The 21,573-nt window shown below is 42.2% G+C and overlaps 2 protein-coding genes across 3 annotated transcripts in view; one reads left to right on the top strand and one right to left on the bottom strand.

Moving 5' to 3' along the window:
* Positions 1-1,804: 1,804 nt before the first annotated feature.
* Positions 1,805-14,269, top strand: LOC143770405 (phospholipase A2 inhibitor and Ly6/PLAUR domain-containing protein-like). Its single transcript, XM_077260015.1, has 5 exons — positions 1,805-1,983; positions 4,686-4,802; positions 10,510-10,659; positions 10,944-11,087; positions 12,726-14,269. The coding sequence occupies exons 1-5, from the start codon at positions 1,932-1,934 to the stop codon at positions 12,926-12,928; spliced, it is 666 nt and encodes a 221-aa protein (XP_077116130.1). The 5' UTR covers positions 1,805-1,931; the 3' UTR covers positions 12,929-14,269.
* Positions 14,270-14,486: 217 nt separating this feature from the next.
* The window catches only part of LOC143770404 (uncharacterized), a 102,525-nt gene continuing 95,438 nt past the window's right edge, over positions 14,487-21,573 (bottom strand). The window contains exons 8-9 of one of the 2 annotated variants that reach the window (XM_077260014.1): positions 19,452-19,595; positions 14,487-18,007 (exon numbers count right to left, since the gene is read on the bottom strand). In XM_077260014.1, the coding sequence (XP_077116129.1) occupies positions 18,000-18,007; positions 19,452-19,595 (152 nt within the window). In that variant the 3' untranslated portion in view covers positions 14,487-17,999. The remainder of the gene's footprint in view (positions 18,008-19,451; positions 19,596-21,573) is intronic. The other variant, XM_077260013.1, reaches the window with a different exon arrangement.

The raw sequence follows: 21,573 nt of genomic DNA, 5'->3' as shown, positions 1-21,573 counted from the left end.
GTTCCAGTAACGTCAGCTGGTCCTCGGTAGTTCCATTGGCTCTTGGACCTTCGGCTACCCATCCGGGTTCCAGCACCGTCAGCTGGTTCCGGGCAGAGCCTTTGGCTTAGGTGCCTCCCTCTGGGTATCCGAGTTCCACCAACGTCAGGTGGTCCTTGGTAGTGCTTTCAGGCACGGGTACCTCCTGCTTAGTAACCGGGTTCCAGTAACGTCAGCTGGTCCTCGGTAGTTCCATTGGCTCTTGGACCTTCGGGTAGCCATCCGAGTTCCAGTTCCATCAGCTGGTTCTCGGCATTTTCTCAGCCTTCTTGTACCTTCTGCTACATTTCCAAGTTCAAGAGACTAAACACGATGACCCGGAAGACCACCCCTAAGATGACGACGACACCAGAGACGACAACCACCGTGATGACGACGACCCTGGAGACGATGACCCTGAAGACCACCCCGATGACGACGACCCCGGAGACGACGACCCTGGAGACGACGACGACCTGGAAGACCGAGAAGCAGAAGAACAAGAGGCTGCAGAACAAAGAGCAGAAGAACATTAAGCATAACACTAAATATCAGAGCAAAAAATATTATCTAAATTATAAGCAGAAGAAGACTAAGCAGTGTATGGGGGTGAGTCCGTTCCTCCTCGTGGTGCCCCTGGATAAAGCCTGATGCTGCAGGCCAAACTGAACGCGGACAAATGTAACTCTTTTGTGACAGGCAGAACGGAAGGTGTAATCTTCAAACTTTTATAGATAACAACTACGGGAATGCCTGTCACAAATAAGAATATGATGAAGAAGTAGAATATGATGAAGATAATAGTAAAATAAAAAGAATATGAACAATGTAACCAAAAAAAAAATAGGTAGAAGATGAAGAAGAAGATGAATAAGGTGAAGAAGTTGATGTCAAAGAAGCTGATGATGAGGATAATGAAGAAGAAAGTGTGGGAGAAGTAAAAAAGAAGGTGAAGGGCGTGGAAGTAGTGAAACATCAATATCTGACAAAATAAAAAAAAAATTAACATAGTCAAAATCTTTCTACCGCCGAACGTCATAAAAAAAACCCAAAATCCTGCTATTCTATTACATTGGGCTAAACCTCTGTGCCTTTAATGTCTCCGCCACGTCCCCCAATACATCCTACATTATTCTTAGTTGTTTTCCTTCATGTAGAATGAACCTACAAGTTTATAAAGGGTTTATTTTAATTCCGATATTTTCGTCCCATTGACTTGCATTGGGATCGGGTATCGGTATCGGATTAGATCCGATATTTTGACGGTATCGGCCGATACTTTCCGATACCGATACTTTCCGATATCGGAAAGTATCGCTCAACACTAGACACGACCCAAAAAAATGTTTTTTTTGCAAATGTCTGATTTTTTTCAACACTAAAATAATGAAAAAACTGAACATGTTTGGTATCGCCGTAATCGTACTGATGTGCAGATTCATATTATGAGGGGATTTTTACAACAAAATATACACTGTGCAATCTATTCTCCCCAAAATCAATGTCAGAATTGCGTTTTTTCACAATGTCACCGCACTTGGATTTTTTTCCAGTTCACTATGTGGTAAAATGACCGGTGTCATTCAACAGTAAGTTGCTTTGAGTCGATTGTCTATGTTTCATCTGATTAAAAAGAGTTTTTACTATGCAAACAAGTAGGTTTGGGAAAGTCGGCAGTGACAGAGTTAATCATCCTGTGACGGCCAGGACTGCGGAATGTGACACACGGAGAGATACCTGGAGGATACACACCTTAAAAAACCTGCTCTCCCCACATTTACCTCACTCCAAGGTAACCGCTCCCGTAATCAGTGCTCGCCCTGGGGTGTCACACAGACACTCATCTATAGCACGCGGAGATAGCTGCCGACCGCAGAACATTGGGGCTCCTGAGCTGAACGTCAACCCTCAGCATGGGATCAACAGTCGCCCTCGTCTTGTTTCTGGCCGCCCTTGTTGCCTCAGGTGAGCACTTTACTTTAACTTCAAAATTTAGACCCCAATTTTCGGTAAAGGGGTACACTGCTGAAAATAGATAGATAGATGATAGATAGATAGATAATAGATAGATAGATAGATAATATATAATAGATAGATAATAGATAATACATAGATAGACAGATAGATAGATAGATAGATAGATAGATAGATAGATAGATAATAGATAGATAGATGATAGATAATAGATAGATAGATAGATAGATAGATAGATAGATAGATAGATAGATAGATAGATAGATAGATAGATAATAGATAGATAGATAGATGATAGATAATAGATAGATAGATAGATAGATAGATAGATAGATAGATAGATAGATAGATGATAGATAGATAATAGATAGATAATACATATATAGATGATAGATAATAGATAGATAATAGATATATAGATGATAGATAGATAATAGATGGATAGATGATAGATAATAGATAGATAATAGATAGATAGATAGATAATAGATAGATAGACAGTAGATAATAGATAGATAGACAGTAGATAATAGATAGATAATAAATAGATAGATGATAGATAATAGATACATAGATAGATAGATAGATAGATAGATAGATAGATAGATAGATAGATACTAGATAGACAGATAGATAGATAGATAGATAAATAGATAGATAATAGATAGATAGATAGATAGATAGATAATACTGTAGATGATAGATAGATAGATAGATAGATAGATAGATAGATAGATAGATAGATAGATAGATAGATAATAGATATATAGATGATAGATAATAGATGATAGATAGATAATAGATAGACAGATAGATAGATAGATAGATAGATAGATAGATAGATAATAGATGATAGATAGATAGATAGATAGATAGATAGATAGATAGATAGATAGATAATAAATAGATAGATGATAGATAATAGATAGATGATAGATAATAGATAGATAGATAATAAATAGATAGATGATAGATAATAGATTATAGATAGATAATAGATGATTGATAGATAGTAGATACATAATAGATAGATAATGGATGCATTGATAGAGAGAGATGTATATAGATTTGCTGATTTGCAGAGTGATAAATAGGGGTAGAAATATAAATAAATAAATAATTCTCATCTCTTCGTTTACCCGTCCCACCGCCGCTCCAGCTCCCTCCCACTTGTACTCTACTTCATCAAAGTACACGTTGTCCTCTTGTTCTATCTTCACTGTGCTCTGGGGCCATTTACTGATCATCATAAATAACACGTTCTCTGTATTGTGCAGGTTGGAATTATTGCAGAGATACTAGATATGTGCATGTTATTTACAGATTTGTATTGTTTATATGTTCATTTAAAAAAAGTGTATAAAGAATCAATTATTCTTGTTTCTTCATTAAATGGGGAAAAAAAAACCCTCTGACTCTTATTTTACCCCTAACATATATAACACATATACAGAGATGTACTGGTACACAAAGATGTATGCCTCTATACCAGTACAATATGCCTGTAAAGAAGACTACCATTCAGAACTTTAGGCAGAGAACATTCTCCTATACTTAGCAGTGCAGCTTGTGGTCCACACAAAAAAAATAGTTTGTGAATGCAATGTTAGAGGTTGTGAGTTTTAGTTCTGGGACAGAACAAGCTTCAAGAAACGCATGTACTGAGCACAGAGCCAGAAGAAGATCCTCTCACACATTGCATTGACTCGTTTTTCCAGTTCTCTCACCTGAGTCTCTTCGTGTGGACGTCGCTCACAGCCTTTTTTCATAGTTGACAACTTTTTTAGATGACTGTGAAATTTACTACTGAAGAAAAAGCAGATTCAGAAAGGGATCATTCATGTGAATAGTGAAAAAAAAACACTGATTGTGTTTTTTCCACAATTATTTGACACTTATTAAATGTCCCAGTTAGTCATCACATCGTGTTTTTTTATATGGCTGATGGGTGTTTATTCACTATTTTTATTCCTTTTTTTTATTTTCCTTTCAAATTTTTACTGTGATCTCCAAAGTAAAAGAACATCCCATAAATCATTTTATTAAATCATTTTTTTTAAACTTTTTTTTCAATTTTTACTTTATGTTTCATAAGTCTTCTCACCCCCACCCCCTCTCAAAAGACAGAAAATAAAGTGGTTTCCAACTCAAGAACAGAGGGGTAGCTTTGCTCTGCTATCTTTTACAGGCCCATAGACAACTTGAAAGGTGCCGGACATGCGCAGTTGCCAACTTCTGTGTCCCCTTCTCAGGATCGGTGGAAATCCCCGCCGTCAGACCCCTATTGATCTCTAAAGTATCACTTATTTCTTGAATTATCAAGTTGCTATTTTTTTTAAATTATCATTATTTTTATTATTTCCCCTGTTACTAGAATTGTGGATGCAGCCCCAGTTATAGGAGAAAACGAACCTGACAAGTGACAACTGTCGCTCTTTAGTTAGACCCATGGTCATGTGACCTGTCAACAGGTGATCACATCATTGCTGGGACCAATGGGAGCAGAAGTGGTTGTATAAACCCTGCATGCCAAGCAATCAGTACCTGCTCTGACAGTCGGGCACCCATCCTGTGTTTGCCCATTACTGACCACCATACAAAGGCATATCTAAAGTCATAAAGGAGTTAAAAGAGATGTCTCCAAGGATGGACATATACAGTACATTAGTGTGACATATGTTCTTGTCTTCTAGGTCACTCCCTGCAGTGTATGCAGTGCACCGGCTTCAGTGACACTCCTTGTACTGGAAGCTTACAGGACTGTCCTTCCATTAGTGACGTCTGTGGGACTATGGTGATTCGCACCAGAGGTAACTCCATCACAGAGTGTAACATTTGTGCCGGCCTCAGCCTCCAGGAGGTGCCACGCGCTTTTGGAGGGTGATATGTAATAGGGTGCAGGGTTGCGTATGTCACTACGGAACAGACAGACCAACTGTTAGAGGGGATTTATTAACAGGGGTAAAATTCTCCTCGCAGGGAGTAAACAGGGGGTGAGCAAAGGTAAAGCAAGCAGTATAACAGTACACAACAAGTTAACTGAAGGTATGAAACAGTTAAGCAGAATAGAAATGAAAAAAAACCAGTGTTCTTGTAACTTATCACTCCAGGGAAATCCTGACTGGAGGGTCCTAATTTCCAATGTGGGTACAGTCACCAGCAGCACTTGAAGAGTCTGAAGTCTTTCCTGTCTTCTGACAACTGGAGACTCCAGGGTTAAACTTTTGCAGTCTGTTCTTCTCAAAGTGAAACTGGAACCAGGAAATAGCACAGTCTCTGTCACTGCTGCAGGAGTCTCTGTGCACCAGGCTGACAGTCTCTCTGTAGTAACATGTCACACACACACACACTGGGCAGTTACTTAGCACACTCAGGGATCTTTGCTTGTAACTGCGGTCACCAGGGCTGCACCTGAGTCACTGTCTCTGATTCAGGAGGCTTCCGAGTCTACACCCTCACATCCAGCCTTCACTCTGGTGGGTATCTCAGCCTCAGTGCCCTCACGGGGAGCACTACCTTTAGGGGAGCACGGTGCTGCAGCCTGCCCTCTCTTTGGCGTGCTGCCTTGTCTCTGCTCTCCCGCTCTTTTCTGACCACACCTCTCTCTTCCCAGCAGTCACCTCGTCCCCTCTGTCCAGGGCAGAAAGTCTTCCCCCCAACAACCCAGCTGTCTGACTATGTGGTTCCAGGCAAGGAGCAGGGAAAGCAACCTCCTTGCATTCCCCCTCTCTTAAAGCTCGCCATTCCATGCGCGAGGTCTCTTCGTGCTTCTCTTTGTTCTTTTGAGAGGAGTCAGATACTGGCAATCCTTGCATCTCCTTCTGCCTTTCTTCTTGCACATACTCCCAAACTGGTCTAGGAGCTGTTCATCAGTCAGGTTGAGATATGCTTTCTCTGCTTCATCAACAACTGCTGTCCTCTTCTTCTTTTTCTTCTTCTTCTTAGCCTTGCCAGTAGCAGGTGTTTGCGTAGGGGCTTCTTGCTCGGGTTCCTCAGTCTGGGGGCTTAGTACAGGTAATTCTTCTCCATAGCTCCCCCTCTCTTTGACAGGAGCATTCTCGTCGAAGCTTGAGTCAGATGAAATAAGACCATGCAGGCCGGACTCTTTGTCATCTGCGCCGGGCTCTGCAGGCATCACTTCCCAGGGCTTCTCAGCCACACGCCCTGTCTCACACAGCTTTTCCATTTTCCCTGTCCGATCAGGAACTGGTGAGCGGACAGCCAGCACTTTCTTCACCTCAGGGGACGGCATCAGTGGTTCCTCCTTCTCATCGGCTCGGACCTTGAAAACGTGTGTTGCAGGAACACTTGGCACTTTCTCTCCTCCGGGCTGAGTCTCAGCAACAAAACTTTCAGACCCAGGCTGTAGATCCACTAGGCTCGCCTTTACGCGTTGGGACAGCGCAGTCATTTCGCCAGAGATGCATGACACCTTCCCCACCTCTCCTTGGCGTCCGACATTGTGGTACTGTCTTGCCCTAGGTGGAACTCTTCTCTTCCTGCCGTACCATTCCCTCCAGGGGCGATGTTCCCTCCAGTTAACAGGACCCTCAGAGGGGTGAGCGGATCTCTGCCACTGCTCTTCTCGGGTAGGGCAATTTCTGGACATGTGTCCCACCTTTCTGCACGACCAGCACTCACGTCTGCGTATGTCTGGAGGGCGCTTCAGTCTGGATCGTCGACCTCGGCGGGGGACAGCTCTCATCTGCGGTTGCTCTTCACCCCAGGATACGGAGTTACACTCTGTGGCCACCACCGAAGCCTTCTTCATGCTGCGCACCTCTCTATCTCTTTCTGGCAGCTTCCGCACGTTACCTCGGGGTATGCCACTGGTCCCCAAAATGGCGGTAAGGGCTTTCCCCAGACTCTCAATCTCCTTTCAGATTCTTCTTATCTTCAGCTGGGAACCTTGGGTCCACATTGCCTCCTCTTCATTTTGACTGGGTGCTCCGCAGTTGTAGCATCTAGGCAGTCTTCTTCGCCGAGCGGCACTAGTCTCACTTTGGGGGGCGGTCTCTCTTTCTCACACCGGAGGGCTGTACTCTGCAGCAGGGATCTTCTTATATTCAGCCACCTCCTCACGGACTCGCTTAACCTCCTTCTTCAAGTCTTCTACCCATTGAGGGGCTGTTACCTCCCTGCTCCATACCTTTCCCACTGGCGCTACCACCCCTTGCTCGCGTGTGTGTGCCTCACTCCCGACCTCAGAGAAAGTCATATCTAGCTTTACGCGCATGCGCTCTCGCAGGGCCTGTTTCATCAACACATCTCGCAAGCCTGTCACCAGTTGGTCTCGCAGCACAACGTCAACTGACCCCACACCTACGCCGTCCTTCCGTATAATGGCAGTATGAAGCTCTTGCAGTGCGTTCATATATTGAGTCACGGTTTCCCCCTCTCTTTGCACCCGGCGGAACAGTCGCATGCGCAGCTCCCCTACGTCAGTGGGGTCCCCATGCGTCTCCTCAAGTATACGTAATACTTTGTCCAGGGTGTCTCTTGCCTGGGGGGGTCTGAGCATAGAAAACTAAACGAAAACTAATTTTAAACTATAACTTTATTTAAACATATTTAGGATAAATATACCAACACAACCCCTTAAAAACCCTTCTATTTAAACCAGGGTTAACTATCCGGTCACATATATATGGGCAGAGGGATGGGGTTCCTATCTAAGATCTAAACCTATATGTCCCTGTGGTGTCCCCTACCTAACTACGGAGGTTGGCACCCTCTTGAACGCAATATGGCGCCCCCGCTCCTCGGCGGCTGACCCTCGGTGCCCTATGGGTCCCTAGTGCACAATGCGTCGTGGACACCTCACACCTGCCCACACCTAGGGCCCAAATATTGACAATATTAACCAGATGTGATATTTCCACCAAATAACACAATGATAGATAAAATCCCCGCCTCTTAAGGCTCAAACGAAAAACTTGACACACTTGAACATCTATTCTAAGCCTCCTTCACTGGCTGTTACGCCCTCACGTGTCCCTGCCAATACCACCCTACCTCACAGCGGAGGTTGGCACCCTCTTGATCGCACAATGGCGCCCCCGCTCCTCGGCGGCTGTCCCTGGGTTACCCTAAAAGGGTCCCTACAAACAATTGGACCCGCTGAGGGAGAGTGCCTGTGGGGCTGTGCTGGTGGGCTACAATATACACATTAATTCATCATATAGGCAGGAAATGCACAGTGAATCAAGACATGCTATATGTCAGCTCTATCATTGAATTACTTTCACAAAGCCAAAATAGATGCAGTCTTATCTATATATTCAAGACACATATAAAGCAATATCTCTATTATTTCAAGATATACACATGGTGAAAAAATCAAAATGATAACAATTAAAAACTGTTGCACTTATCTGTGCCCAGATCTCGCCTCTACGCGTTTCCCCCCCATGATAAGGTTCTTCAGGAGGCACATGGGAAAAAAAACGTGTGTGACCACATCGGTGATATGCTGTGCCTGGTTGCAGGTGCAGGGGGGTCTGAGCATAACAGAGTCCCGTGCATCCCCCTCTAGAGCCATCACAGCTATTTCCGCCTGCAGAGCCGGTGTCATAGGATGCATCCGCATCATCCCTCGGATGCGCTCCGTCCAACCCCACAACATGACATTACTCCCTGAAAATTTTGGCAGGTTAGCTAACATGGCTCCCAGGGAGATGCTAGACCTGGGACCTCCCTCAACTGCTTGGTCTGCCCCTTCCGCGCTACCGTGTGACATCCTGCCGACTACGCCAAGTGTAATAGGGTGCAGGGTTGCGTATGTCACCACGGAACAGACAGACCAACTGTTGAGGGGAATTTATTAACAGGGGTAAAATTCTCCTCGCAGGGAGTAAACAGGGGGTGAGCAAAGGTAAAGCAAGCAGTATAACAGTACACAACAAGTTAACTGAAGGTATGAAACAGTTAAGCAGAATAGAAATGAAAAAAAAAACAGTGTTCTTGTAACTTATCAGTCCAGGGAAATCCTGACTGGAGGGTCCTAATTTCCAATGTGGGTACAGTCACCAGCAGCACTTGAAGAGTCTGAAGTCTTTCCTGTCTTCTGACAACTGGAGACTCCGGGGTTAAACTTTTGCAGTCTGTTCTTCTCAAAGTGAAACTGGAACCAGGAAATAGCACAGTCTCCGTCACTGCTGCAGGAGTCTCTGTGCACCAGGCTGACAGTCTCTCTGTAGTAACATGTCACACACACACACTGGGCAGTTACTTATCACACTCAGCCTTTACTCTGGTGGGTATCTCAGCCTCAGTGCCCTCACGGGGAGCACTACCTTTAGGGGAGCACGGCGCTGCAGCCTGCCCTCTCTTTGGCGTGCTGCCTTCTCTCTGCTCTCCCGCTCTATTATGACCACACCTCTCTCTTCCCAGCAGTCACCTCGTCCCCTCTGTCCAGGGCAGAAAGTCTTCCCCCCAACAACCCAGCTGTCTGACTATGTGGTTCCAGGCAAGGAGCAGGGAAAGCAACCTCCTTACAGATACTTGGCAGCATCCATCCTATATTATTCCTGGGATTTGTGGCTCTGGTCAGTTTAGAGGCTATGAGATTAATCTTGTTGACTTGGGTTTCCATCTAATGTCACCACTGGGTGGGGTTGTTACTGTATAAACCCCTGAGAACTAGTTCTCGCTGCCAGTCAGTAGTTCTGTTTCCCTGGTTCGGACCTCTATGCTGCTCTCCCATGCTCTGTCCTGATTATTTCCATTCTTTGAACCTTGGCTTCATGTTTGACTACCGCTTGTTTTATGATTCTGTCTCTGACGTGACCTCCTGGATCTGACTCGGCTATCTGATTATCTCTCTTGCCATCTTGCGCCACTGAACAGCAGCTGACTCTGTGGCCCCAGCCCACAGACCTCTTTATAAGTCCAGATCCCTGGACAAGGGTTAAATGGTGAAGACCATGGCAACCCCTTGGATCTGGGAAATGGGCCAAGCCTGTTTATGGTAGCCATTTTGGAGCTGCCAGGTGACTACGACCAGTGCTAGCGTGACACACTAACTCTTATTCCTCAAAGTCTCAAGCACCCTAGAGATTTTTGAAATTTAGGATTTCCTTTTTTTCACCACCATAGACCTTTAGATATGTTAGATATTATCCCATAAAGAGGACAATAGGTATTATTATGCAAAAATCTTTACCTGGTATAAATGCCGCTGTTCTCCTGAATCCGACAATCATTTTCTTCTGTTTCTGTGCCTCTCCGTTCCCTAGATATGGCCTCTTTTTCTTTCTAAACAAACCTAGCCTTGTTAGACAAGAGGGCGTGATCTTAAAGGAGATACTAACTGAAAAGAGTTGAAGACAACTCCCCTTTGTCTAAAAAAATGAATTTCCTTCAAGGAAGATGGGGCCATTTCTCATGAATAGAGAGGCACAGGAACAAATGAAAAACATCACCGAATTCAGGGGAACGACAGCATTTACATCAAGAAAGAAAAACATAAATAAAAAATCATATTTATTTCAAGTGACAGGGTCTGCTTATTTTCAGGACACCGCTGGACAGGGTTTAACTACATCAGGTCCTGTGTGAATATCAGTGAATGTTCTAATAACGCAAGTGTGACCGGTCTGTACACAACAACCGCAACCTCAACAACATGTTGTTTCACTAACAACTGCACAACGTCCATACCCATCTGTAAGTCAATAGTTTATTCCCTATTTGCACTGATAGATTAACATTTTTTAATGTGGGAGGCTACTAAGGGGCAGCTTTGACTCCCCTGAATACTTGCAGGGAGCATACAGTGTAGCTGTGCTACAGTTTTGCAACATCTTTGTCTAATATTCTTCCTGTCTTTTTTTGGTTCTTGGTCTCCCCTGAATACTTGCAGGGAACATGCAGTGTAGCTGTGTTACAGCTTTGCAGCATCTTTGCCTAATATTCTTCCTGTTTTGTTTTTTTTTGGTTCTTGGGCACAGTACCAGTTGAAAATTACACCTTGAATGGGTTAGCATGCCCCTCCTATGTGGAAACCTTAATGGAGCCCTGTGATATTAAGAACGTATCAGCCTGCACAGGAGATCAGATACGTTGCGTGCGGTATTCAGCCAGTACAACATTAGGTGAGTGCGGTTTATTTCTGGTGTTATATATCTCTATATTTCTACATAAATCAAAATCACATGTAAATATAATGTGACACCTTGTAATATTTCTTATAAGGGTAAGAGCATCTTCACATTTTGGCAATCATGAATTTCTCTTTCTTGAGTGCAGGTTCTCTGTAAATATACAACAAAGCTAGCGTAAAACAGTAAGTAAGGAGAAGGAAGGAAGGGATAGGAGGGGGATGCAGCTGCAGTTTTAGTTTCTCCCTCAATGTGTCCAAACACAATATAATGGTAATGGAGCAGGCAGGGAAGGTAATAATTGGATTACAGCACGCAACACGGTTCTATCAACACACGGAAAAGTGTCACTATGGCATGTAATGTTTGGTATTAGGGGAAGTCCATCTTGCTCATATTTGAGAAGCCTGTTTTTCTGTTCTTGCCCACAAGTTCTTTGTAAATGTCCAGAAACTGTCTAGTGTAAGGAAGTAAGTAGAGGAGAGGAAGGGATAGGAGGGAGATGCAGCTTCAGATTCTCTTTCAATATAATAGTAATGGAGCAGGCAGGGAATGTAGAAATTGGCTCAGAGCACAAGACAATTCTATCATCACAAAGAAAAAAAAGTGTCTCTAGTAATTTTTATTAAGGTAAAGTTTATCTTCCTCAAATTTGAGAACCTTTTTATCTCTTGCTTACACGTTCTTTGTAAATATAAAGTAAAACAGTAAATAGAAGGTGGTAAGGAGAGGAGGGGAAGGGATAAGGGGGAGATGAAGCTGCAGTTTCTCCATTAATGTATCAAAACGCAATATCATGGTAAAGGAGCAATCACGGGAGGTAGAGATTGTCTCAGAGCATTTAATCTAGTTCTATCATCACATCGCAAAGTGTCTCTGGCATGTAGCATTTCTTATTAGGGGAAAGTGTATCTTCCTCACATTTCAGAAGCCTAGTTTTTCTATTTCTTGCTTATAGGTTCTTTATAAATGTACAGAAACTGCGTAGAGTAGATAGACGGCAGTAAAGAGAAAAGAGAAAGGGATAGGAGGGGGATGGAGCTGCAGTTTCTCACTTAATCTATCAGAACACAATATCATGGTAACGAAGCATCCGAGGGAAGTAGTGATTGGCTCAGAGCACACAACCTGGTTCTTTCATCACAGCAATAAGAGCCTCAATGGCATACAATATTTCTTGTAATAGGAAAGGATATTTTTATATTTAGGCAGCATTTAATTGTTTTTCCTGCCACCAGGTTCTCTCATCAAAGCAATCTACTTAGAATAAAATAGTAAATAAAAGATAACGAGGAGAGGAGAGGAAGGTAGAGGAGGGGGATGGAGCTGCAGTTTCTCACTCAATGTGTCAACACACTGTAAAATGGTAAAGAAGTAGCTTAGAAAGGGGAAGATGTGATTGACAATGGTTTGATATTTGGGAGGTTTCTTATTAGGCCAAAAAATCCAATTGGATCTCAAATGACACTCACATAATTATGATATATGGTCACATGTATTATTGCAACAGGAACCAGGCCGAATTTTACGAATTTGGGTGGAATATGGCTTAATTCTGTAAACTAATGTAGTATGTTAAAAAAAACTAGAAGCAAAAATAAAAAGATTTTTTCCATATATCTTTTTTTACAGGATCCACTAGTTCAGAACTCTTTTTTGGTGGATGCGCTACAGAGAACACATGTGCCGTGGAGAGCAGTTCTCTAACGGGAGATGGAATCAGTGTGGAAATTAAGAGAAAGTGCTACAACGGTGCAGGAAGCCTCTTCTCCGGGCCAATGTCTTATAGTTTACCTGTTATTCTCGGGTTGCTCAAGTTTGTTTTCGCAATGTGAACGACTTAATGGACGATTCCAAAGATTGGTCACCTCAAAAATCAACAGACTCTTCTTAATTTTAGGATGATTGCTTTGGCCGCAATGAAGACATCTCGAAGAACGAAGGCTTGAAAATTGATTTCACGATGGTACTCAAGTCTTAGTTTAAGATACCTTACAAAGTCTGAAGGTCAACCAATGGCCGGTCTGTCCCTACGATCTTGCGTTTGAAAGATTGCAACCAACATCATGGAGTTCAAGCGCATGGCTGATGTTCTGACTCATCAAGTTTACTTTAGGTAGATGAATATATGACCGAATATTAGTTTGATGGAGTCACATTGACTCTACTTGTTTCAAATTTTGGGAAATTGTTGAATTCTAAGCAAAGCATGTACATGTTTATGGCAATGGACAACTTCTTGTGACCTTGGAAAGTTTTGGAACCTTTGAAGATGTGCAAAACCAAAGCGAGTTCAATGTCACGGATGGGAAGATAATAATTTACCAAAGATCACTTTTAAGGAGACTTTTCCTTTTCGGTATCTCTCTAAAGGAAAGACAAAGGCCCCGATTCATCAAGACTGGTGTTTTGTACACCAAGTCTTGACGAAGGGTGCTCGGAGAAAGAGGCATCATATTCATTAAGACATATGCACCTCTTAGGGTTCGTGCACAAGACGGTAAAAATTGGACATGTGCCATCCATCATTTTAACAGATAGAGTCCGATGACATGTTATTCTATGGGGCCTTGTACATGTCTGATTTTTTCCACTGACACCGAGTGGTCCGAGAACAAAAATAGCAACATTCAGGATTTACCTCCGATTTACAGATCACATGTGACCTAACTATTCAAGTTTATAGATCCATCGAAAACATCTGAAAACACTTGGATGGCATTGAAGTGGGGTCCGATTTTAACGAACTGACTGGAGAAGGTGGAGAAACTTTTTTTTCTCCATCTCTGAGAAAATCAGCTCATCCTCTAATCATGGTGTGATTATCATAACTGGATGAGAGACCCTAGCCTTAATGAAATTTGCTACATTTTTCAGCTGCCTAATTGTACTCCAGTTAGATATCAAAGGTTTAATTTGCACCACCTTTGTGGCACAAATTATGATAAATGTATAGTCCGCGCTCAGTCGTGCCTATTCCCGCAACATTTTGTCCAAAATTTGACTACAGTAAACATGTTTGCAAATTTTCGTGTAAAAATCTTGTAGCATTTCAAACTATTTTGCTCCAGGAATCTAGCAAAAACTACTTAATGAATCAGAAATGTTTCCTACCAGAGTCTCCTTTCCACCTTAAATCATTCACATGAGAGTAAAAATAAAAAATAAATAAAAAAGGAGCCCATTGGGAGGGCTTTTTATTTTTGCCATGCAGCTCACTATTCCTCATAAAAGTTGCCTCTGATTGTGTCCATCCACGTTATCTCAGGTTGCTGATATAATACCTTTATTTATACAGTCTATTTTATGTTTTTAGAATATTTTGTATTTTATATGTATGCAAATTTTATGTATTGTAAACAGCCCATGAATTTAATACTTTTTTTCAGTGTTGTTTTTATTGTAGTATACATATTTTATATGCATTCTTTTCTGTTTTTTTCCCATAAACTTTACAAAAAAAAGCAAAGATACTTGTCAAAAAACTCTTCTTCAATTTCATGTTTAATATAAATATATTTTAAATAAAGTTTTTACTTTTGTACACCCATGGATTTATGTCTATATTTGTGGTTTACATCAATACCAAATGTGGTGTATGTATTTTTCTAGACTAGTATATGATCTAAAGTACATTGATGCACTTTACATTTTAGAAGGAAATATTTTTTTTCAAAATTTAGATATACAGTGGGGAAAAAAAGTATTTGAGCCACCAATTGTGCAAGTTCTCCAACTTAAAAAGATGAGAGAGGCCTGTAATTGACATCATAGGTAGACCACAACTATGAGAGTCAAAATGGAAAAGCAAATCCAGAAAATCACCTTGTCTGATTTGGCAAGATATATTTTGCAAATTATGGTGGAAAATAAGTATTTGGTCATTAAAAAAGTTAATCTCAATATTTTGTTATATATCCTTTGTTGGCAATGACAGAGGTCAATTGTTTTCTATAAGTCTTCACAATGTTGGCACACACGGTTGGTGGTTTGTTGGCCCATTCCTCCATGCAGATCTCCTCTAGAGCAGTGATGTTTTGGGCCTGTCACTGGGCAACGTGGACTTTCAACTCCCTCCAAAGGTTTTCTATGGGGTTGAGATCTACAGACCGGCTAGGCCACTCCAGGACCTTCATATGCTTCTTACGAAGCCCCTCCTTTATTGCCCAGGTGGTGTGTTTGGGATCATTAAAGCACTCAAAATCTCATGATACATGGCCCCATTCATTCTTTCATGTACACGGATCAGTTGTCCTGGTCCCTTTGCAGATAAACAGCCCCAAAGCATGATGTTGCCACCCCAATGCTTCACAGTAGGTATGGTGTTCTTTGAATGCAACTCAACATTCTGTCTCTTGCAAACACGACAAGTTTTGTCTTTACCAAACAGTTCTACTTTGGTTTCATCAGACCATATGACATACTCCCAAAATTCTTCTGAATAATCCAATGCTCTCTAGCAAACTTCAGACAGGCCTGGACATGTCTGGCACTGCAGGATCTGCGTCCCAAGTGGCGTAGTGTGTTACTGATGGTAGCGTTTGCTACAGTGGTCCCAGCTCTATGCAGGTCATTCATTAGGTCCCCTCGTGTGGTTCTGGGATTTTTGCTCACCGTTCTTGTGATCATTTTTACCCCACGGGGTGAGATCTTGCGTGGAGCCCCAGATCGAGGGAGATTATCAGTGGTCTTGTATGTCTTCCATTTTCTTATTATTGCTCCCACAGTTGATTTCATCACACCAAGCTGCTTTTAAGTGGGAGAACTTGCACAATTGGTTGCTGACTAAATACTGTTTTTCCCCACTGTATATAGTGTCCCCTTTTATTATGTATAGCACAGTCCTGTGGTATGTAGTGTCCACACTTATTATGTATAGCACTGTCACATGGTATATAGTGTCCTCCCTTATTATGTATAGCACTGTCTCATAGTATATATCTCATAGTATATAGTGTCCTCCCTCATTATGTATAGCAAAGTCCTGTAGTATATAGTGCCCACTCTAGTTATATATAGCATCACCAATAATTACATATTTTCCTGTTTTATTATACATAACACCATCCATTATTACATAGCTGCCTCTCAAGTTATATATGACACTGTCCCTTATTATATAGATCCTCTGTTATGTGGAGCACCATCCAGTATTATATAGTATCATCTCTTGTTATGTACAGCACCATCCCATACAGAGTGCATTCTCTACATTGCTAATCACAGCTCCCTCTCTCTATTACATAGCCCTTTTTTAGATATAAAATGACTGCTGATGGAGCAGTTAGTTCCCAGATGACCAGTCCATCAGCTCCTCCGTTAGAATAGAAGCTTTCCCATGTTCCATCAGCAGTCATTGCATTACACATCTAGCAAGACAGGACGTTATGTAATAAAGAACAGGGCGATAATCCAACAAGTAAAGGACAGTGCTGTACATAACAAGAGAGGGCACTGTGTAATAAGGGACCATGCTGTACATAACAAGATGGGGCACTATGTAATATGGGCCAGCAATATACATAACAAGAAAGGGCGCTGTGTAGAAAGGGATGGTGCTGTTCATAAAAGGAGAAAGTACAGTGTAATAAGGTATGGTGCTATACATAACAAAGACAGGGCACTGTGTAATAAAGGATGGTGCTGTACATAAGAGAGGGCATTGTGTAATAAGGTATGGTGCTGTGCATAACAAGAGAAGTCACTGTGCAATAAGGGCGGAGCTGTACATAACAAGAGAGGGCACTGTGCAATAAGGGACGTCCATATACATAACAAGAGCGGGCACTGTGTAATAAGGGACCATACTGTGCATAACAAGAAAAGGCACTATGTAATAAGGGACTGTGCTATACATAACAAGAGAAGGCACTGTGTAATACAGAATTGTGCGTGCATAACAAGATATGGCACTGTGTAATAAGAGATGGCCATTTACATAGCAAGATAGGGCACTATGCAATACTGGGCAGCAATATGCATAACAAGAGAAGGCACTGTGTAATAAAGGACAGAGCTGTACATAACAAGAGAGGGCACTGTGTAACAAAGGACGAAGCTATGCATAACAAGAGAGGGCACAGTGTAACACAGGACGGAGCTGTACATAACAAGAGAGGGTACAGTCTAATAAGAGATGGACATGTACATAACAAGATAGGGCACTGTGTAATATGGGCCAGCAATGTATATAGCAAGAGAAGGCGGTGTGTAATTTGGGACAGTGCTGTACATAACTGGTGAAGGCACTGTGTAATAAGGCATGGCAATATACATAACAAGAAGAGATTATGTAATATTTATATATAATCTGTAGCTTATTTGCCATAAAAAGAGGGGGCCAAACACATTTCTCGCACAGGGGACCCAAGCTGTCAGTGTCCACTCCTGCCCTTGCAAACCAATCAGTGTAGAAAAATTGCTGCCCCCATGTCACCCCTCAGAGATGTGTCAGACCCCACACTGCACATTTTGACAGGATTAAGCAGAGAAGTCGATTAATAATTGGCACCCCCGCGTTGCATATAATCGCCGTGGTTATTTCTGTTTTAAAGTCATCTTCTGGTTGAAACTTCTTGAGGGTTTCATGTTCACAGATGCCAGCGGAAGCACATCCATGGTACACGTCCAATGAGGAAGATGTTGCTGTTGAAATGAAATAAATAATTTATTTACTTATCTAAAGATAGAGTCTCATCTACATGGACTGAGTACTTAGGAGACAAAACTGGGGAGATCTCTGAGAGATTTGTGAAATAAAATTGTGAAAACTGTTTTTTATTCCTTTGTGATTTTCCGGTTTTGCTCCACTTCGTCCCAGACCATAACTTTTTTATTTTTCTCATAAATATGTTGTTTTTTTGCGGTACGATTTGTACTTTTGAACGTCACAACTGATTTTACCATTTAGTGAACTGGAAAACAGAAAAAAAAATCCAAGTGAGGTAACATTTTCCAAAACCTGCAATTCTACAAATGTTTATTGGGTTTTTTATTTACCGAGTTCACTATATGTTACAACTGAGCTGCCATTATGATTCCCCAGGTCATTACGAGTTTACAGATACCAAACATGTATAGATTCTTTTTTTATGTAAATGGTGAAAAAAAATCCAATGGGTATAAGAAAAAAAAATGTTGACATTTTCCGAGACCTGTAGCGTCTCCATTTTTTGGGAACTGGGTCTGGGTGAGGGCTTATTTTTTGCGCGCCAAACTGACGTTTTATTGATCCCACATTTTGGAAGAAATAATGTTTTGATCGCCTGTTATTGCATTTTATTGGAAGGTTATGGGGGCCAAAAAAACCGTAATTTTGGAGTTTTGCTTTTTTTTCTTGTGACGCCGTGTACTGTACAACTTGTATCAGATTAATTGTTTTCATATTTTTATAAATCGGAAATTTCTGAAAACAGCAATACCAAATATGTGTATTATTTTATTTTTTTTTTTATTTTGAATGGGGCAAAAGGGGGGTGATTAGAACTTTTTTTTTTTTTTTTTTAATTTTTTCAACATTTTTTTTCATTTTTTCTTTTCTACTTTTTACTTTTTTCAATAGTCTCTTTAGGAGACTTAAAACTGCGATCTTCCGATTGATTGTGCGACACATAGCAGGGCTTTAGCCTCTGCAATGACAAGGACAGGAATCTTCTACAGACTCCCGGCTGTCATGGCAAACCATCATCGCCCAGAGATCATGTGACAGGGGCGCCGATGGGCGTGTCCTGTGACGCGCATCCAGTTTGCAGAGATTGACAGCGGCATTTAACATTTTAACAGCCGCAGGTGGATCGCGATTCCACACGCGGCTGTTAGAGGCACATGTCAGCTGATCAAATCAGGAGCCCGCATCAAAATCAGGGACACTGCCTATCACTTACTGTACGTCATAAGCCATCAAGAGGTTAATATCTAACTTCTAGGCTGAGATATGAGCACTTCAAATTGAAGGCTCCAATCCCGTGGCTGCACTACTGAAAAACTCTGATGACATCATTCTCAGATGTAACGTTACCATAGAGCTAGGATCCTTCTTAGCATGAGACTCTCTCAGGGGTGCAACCTCAGGTTCAGGGCTTCCAAGTTCGATTACTGATATCTCCACGCAGAAGTGAACTATCACAAAAACAGCTTTCACATTTTTATTGTACTTTTAGATATTCATTGATGGGCTTCAATGACATGCAGGCTCTCTCACTAAGGCTTACAAGGAGGGCAAGTCGACCTTTTCTGCCTTACTCCAAACCTTAAGGCAAGCTTTGATTTATTGGATGGTTGGTACATCTTCTTTCCAAAAACTGAACCAATCTGACACCTCTGGGCGTCCAAATACATCTCAGTCTATACAGAACTCACACTCAGTCAGCCTTGATGAATAGTAAATACAGCGCGTTTCGTCCCCGTCACATTGGATAACATTGGTGGCATGACAATTTGAATCATTGGAAAAGCAGGTAGGACACGTCTTCCCGTTGCTCTTTCGTCTTTTTTTCAGTGGCCCTGTAATACATCGTACAGGGTAGGTAGATTAGAAGGCATCTGTTAGAATAAGTCTTTAAAACTATTGTTCTAGTTGATTAAAAAATTACTTTTTTAAAGAAACGCTACCACTCCGGCAAATATCCCGACAAAAAGGGAGAAAATTGACAATATACTGGACTAAAAAAGGCTAATCTGAAAAGGATGTCTTGTGTGCACAACTCCAGGAATAAAAAACAGAAGAAACAACTACTCGTGTCCTAGAACCCAATCAGATGTGACCAGGGCCAGACTGGCCACCTGGTAATGCTGGCAAATGCCAGAAGGGCCTCTCTGGTCATGGGCTGCCTTTTCTGCTACGTTGTTAACCGAATCAGTGTTCTCAAGATACCCATACTGTTAAGAGTTCTGAGGGAACACAAAGTTGCTAACTCTGTCACTTACCCCCGTAGCCCACGGGTGTCATTAGAAATATTGGTCTTGTAGAAAATCTTCCTTTCCGCCATCCAGGGTAATATTAGTAATATATCCCATCTGGTTCATGGGGACGGGGAAAACATGGGCCTGTGTGATTTCAAATGCAAGGACTGAATTATAGCCCCAGTCCGTACCTGCTGTTAAGTAACATGGTGAAGCAGTTCTAACCAGTGCAGGAGTTCAAGTGACCAAACTCAGTGATCTGGCCCAAATGTCACCTCCCTGCTGTCCAGAATCCAGGAGTGTCTATCAGCCATACCCTCCTTCTTCTCCTCTCGCTTCCTCAAACTCAATGTGGACTGTTATGATCTGGTGGCCTAGGAGCAGCATGGACGAGCTCTGGAGTAGGTGGCCTCTGTACTGACCGCAGACCCTGAACTTAACACCGCAACTAGAAGTAGCCGTGGGATGTTCCTGTCACTCCCTAGACACCTCGTCACAGCCGGAGGACTAATTACCCCTAAAGAAAGAAACAGGAAAACTATCTTGCCTCAGAGAAAATCCCCAAAGGAAAGACAGCCCCCCACAAATATTGACTGTGAGAGGAGAGGGAAATTACAAACGCAGACTGAAAACAGAATTTAGCAAAGGAGGCCACGCTACCTAGAAAGAAAAGACAGGACAGAGTACTGTGCGGTCAGTATTAAAATTGTTGTGAATTCCGTTCTCGGGCTCCCTCCTGTGGTCATGAGTGGTACTGTGTGAGTTTGTTCTTGGGCTCCCTCTGGTGGCCTTTAGCGATATGGCTGGGCTCAGCTGTTTCATCTCCTGCTAGGCTGGGCCTATTTAACTCACCTGGACCTTTACTTGTCGCCTGCTGTCGGTGTATTCAGTCCTGATCCTGTGCTCTCCTGAATATTCCTTGTGACCAGTCTCCTGCTATGAGAAGCTAAGTTTGCTTGTTCAGTTTCTCATTATTTCCTTGAAAACGTTTCTCATTATATGATGAGTTCAGCCCAGCTTGCTTTCATGTGATTTTTTGCTTGCTGGTTAGTTCTGGGGTGCAGAGTGCGCCCCTCACATCGTGAGTCGGTGTGGGGGTTCTTGTATTCTCTGCGTGGTTTACTTTTGATAGTTTTGTACTAACCGCACAGACACCTATCTTTATCTGCCTATCTAGTATTAGCGGGCCTCATTTGCTAAACCTGGTTCATCTCTATGTTTGTGTTTTCCCCTTAACTCACCGTTATTATTTGTGGGGGGCTATCTAAAACTTTGGGGATATTTCTCTGAGGCAAGTGAGGTCTTTGCTTTCTCTCTAGGGGTAGTCAGTTTCTCAGGCTGTGACGAGGGGTCTAGGTTTTCAGGTAACGCTCCACAGCTGCCTTTAGTGTGTTTGGATAGGATCAGGATTGCAGTCAGTATAGCTTCCACATCCCCAGAACTTGTTTTATATATTCAGGGTATATGTGTCAGGTCAGTTTGAGATCCTACCACCAGGATCATAACATAAAATACTACAAAAATCCACCACAGAGAATACAAAAATCTCCACACCTAACTAAAGGCATGGAGGGTAACT

This window comes from Ranitomeya variabilis, chromosome 4, assembly GCF_051348905.1.
Source record: "Ranitomeya variabilis isolate aRanVar5 chromosome 4, aRanVar5.hap1, whole genome shotgun sequence".
NCBI classification, from domain to species: Eukaryota; Metazoa; Chordata; class Amphibia; order Anura; family Dendrobatidae; genus Ranitomeya; species Ranitomeya variabilis.
Note: the sequence above shows the minus strand (reverse complement) of the source record. Positions and strands in the feature narration are given on the sequence as shown.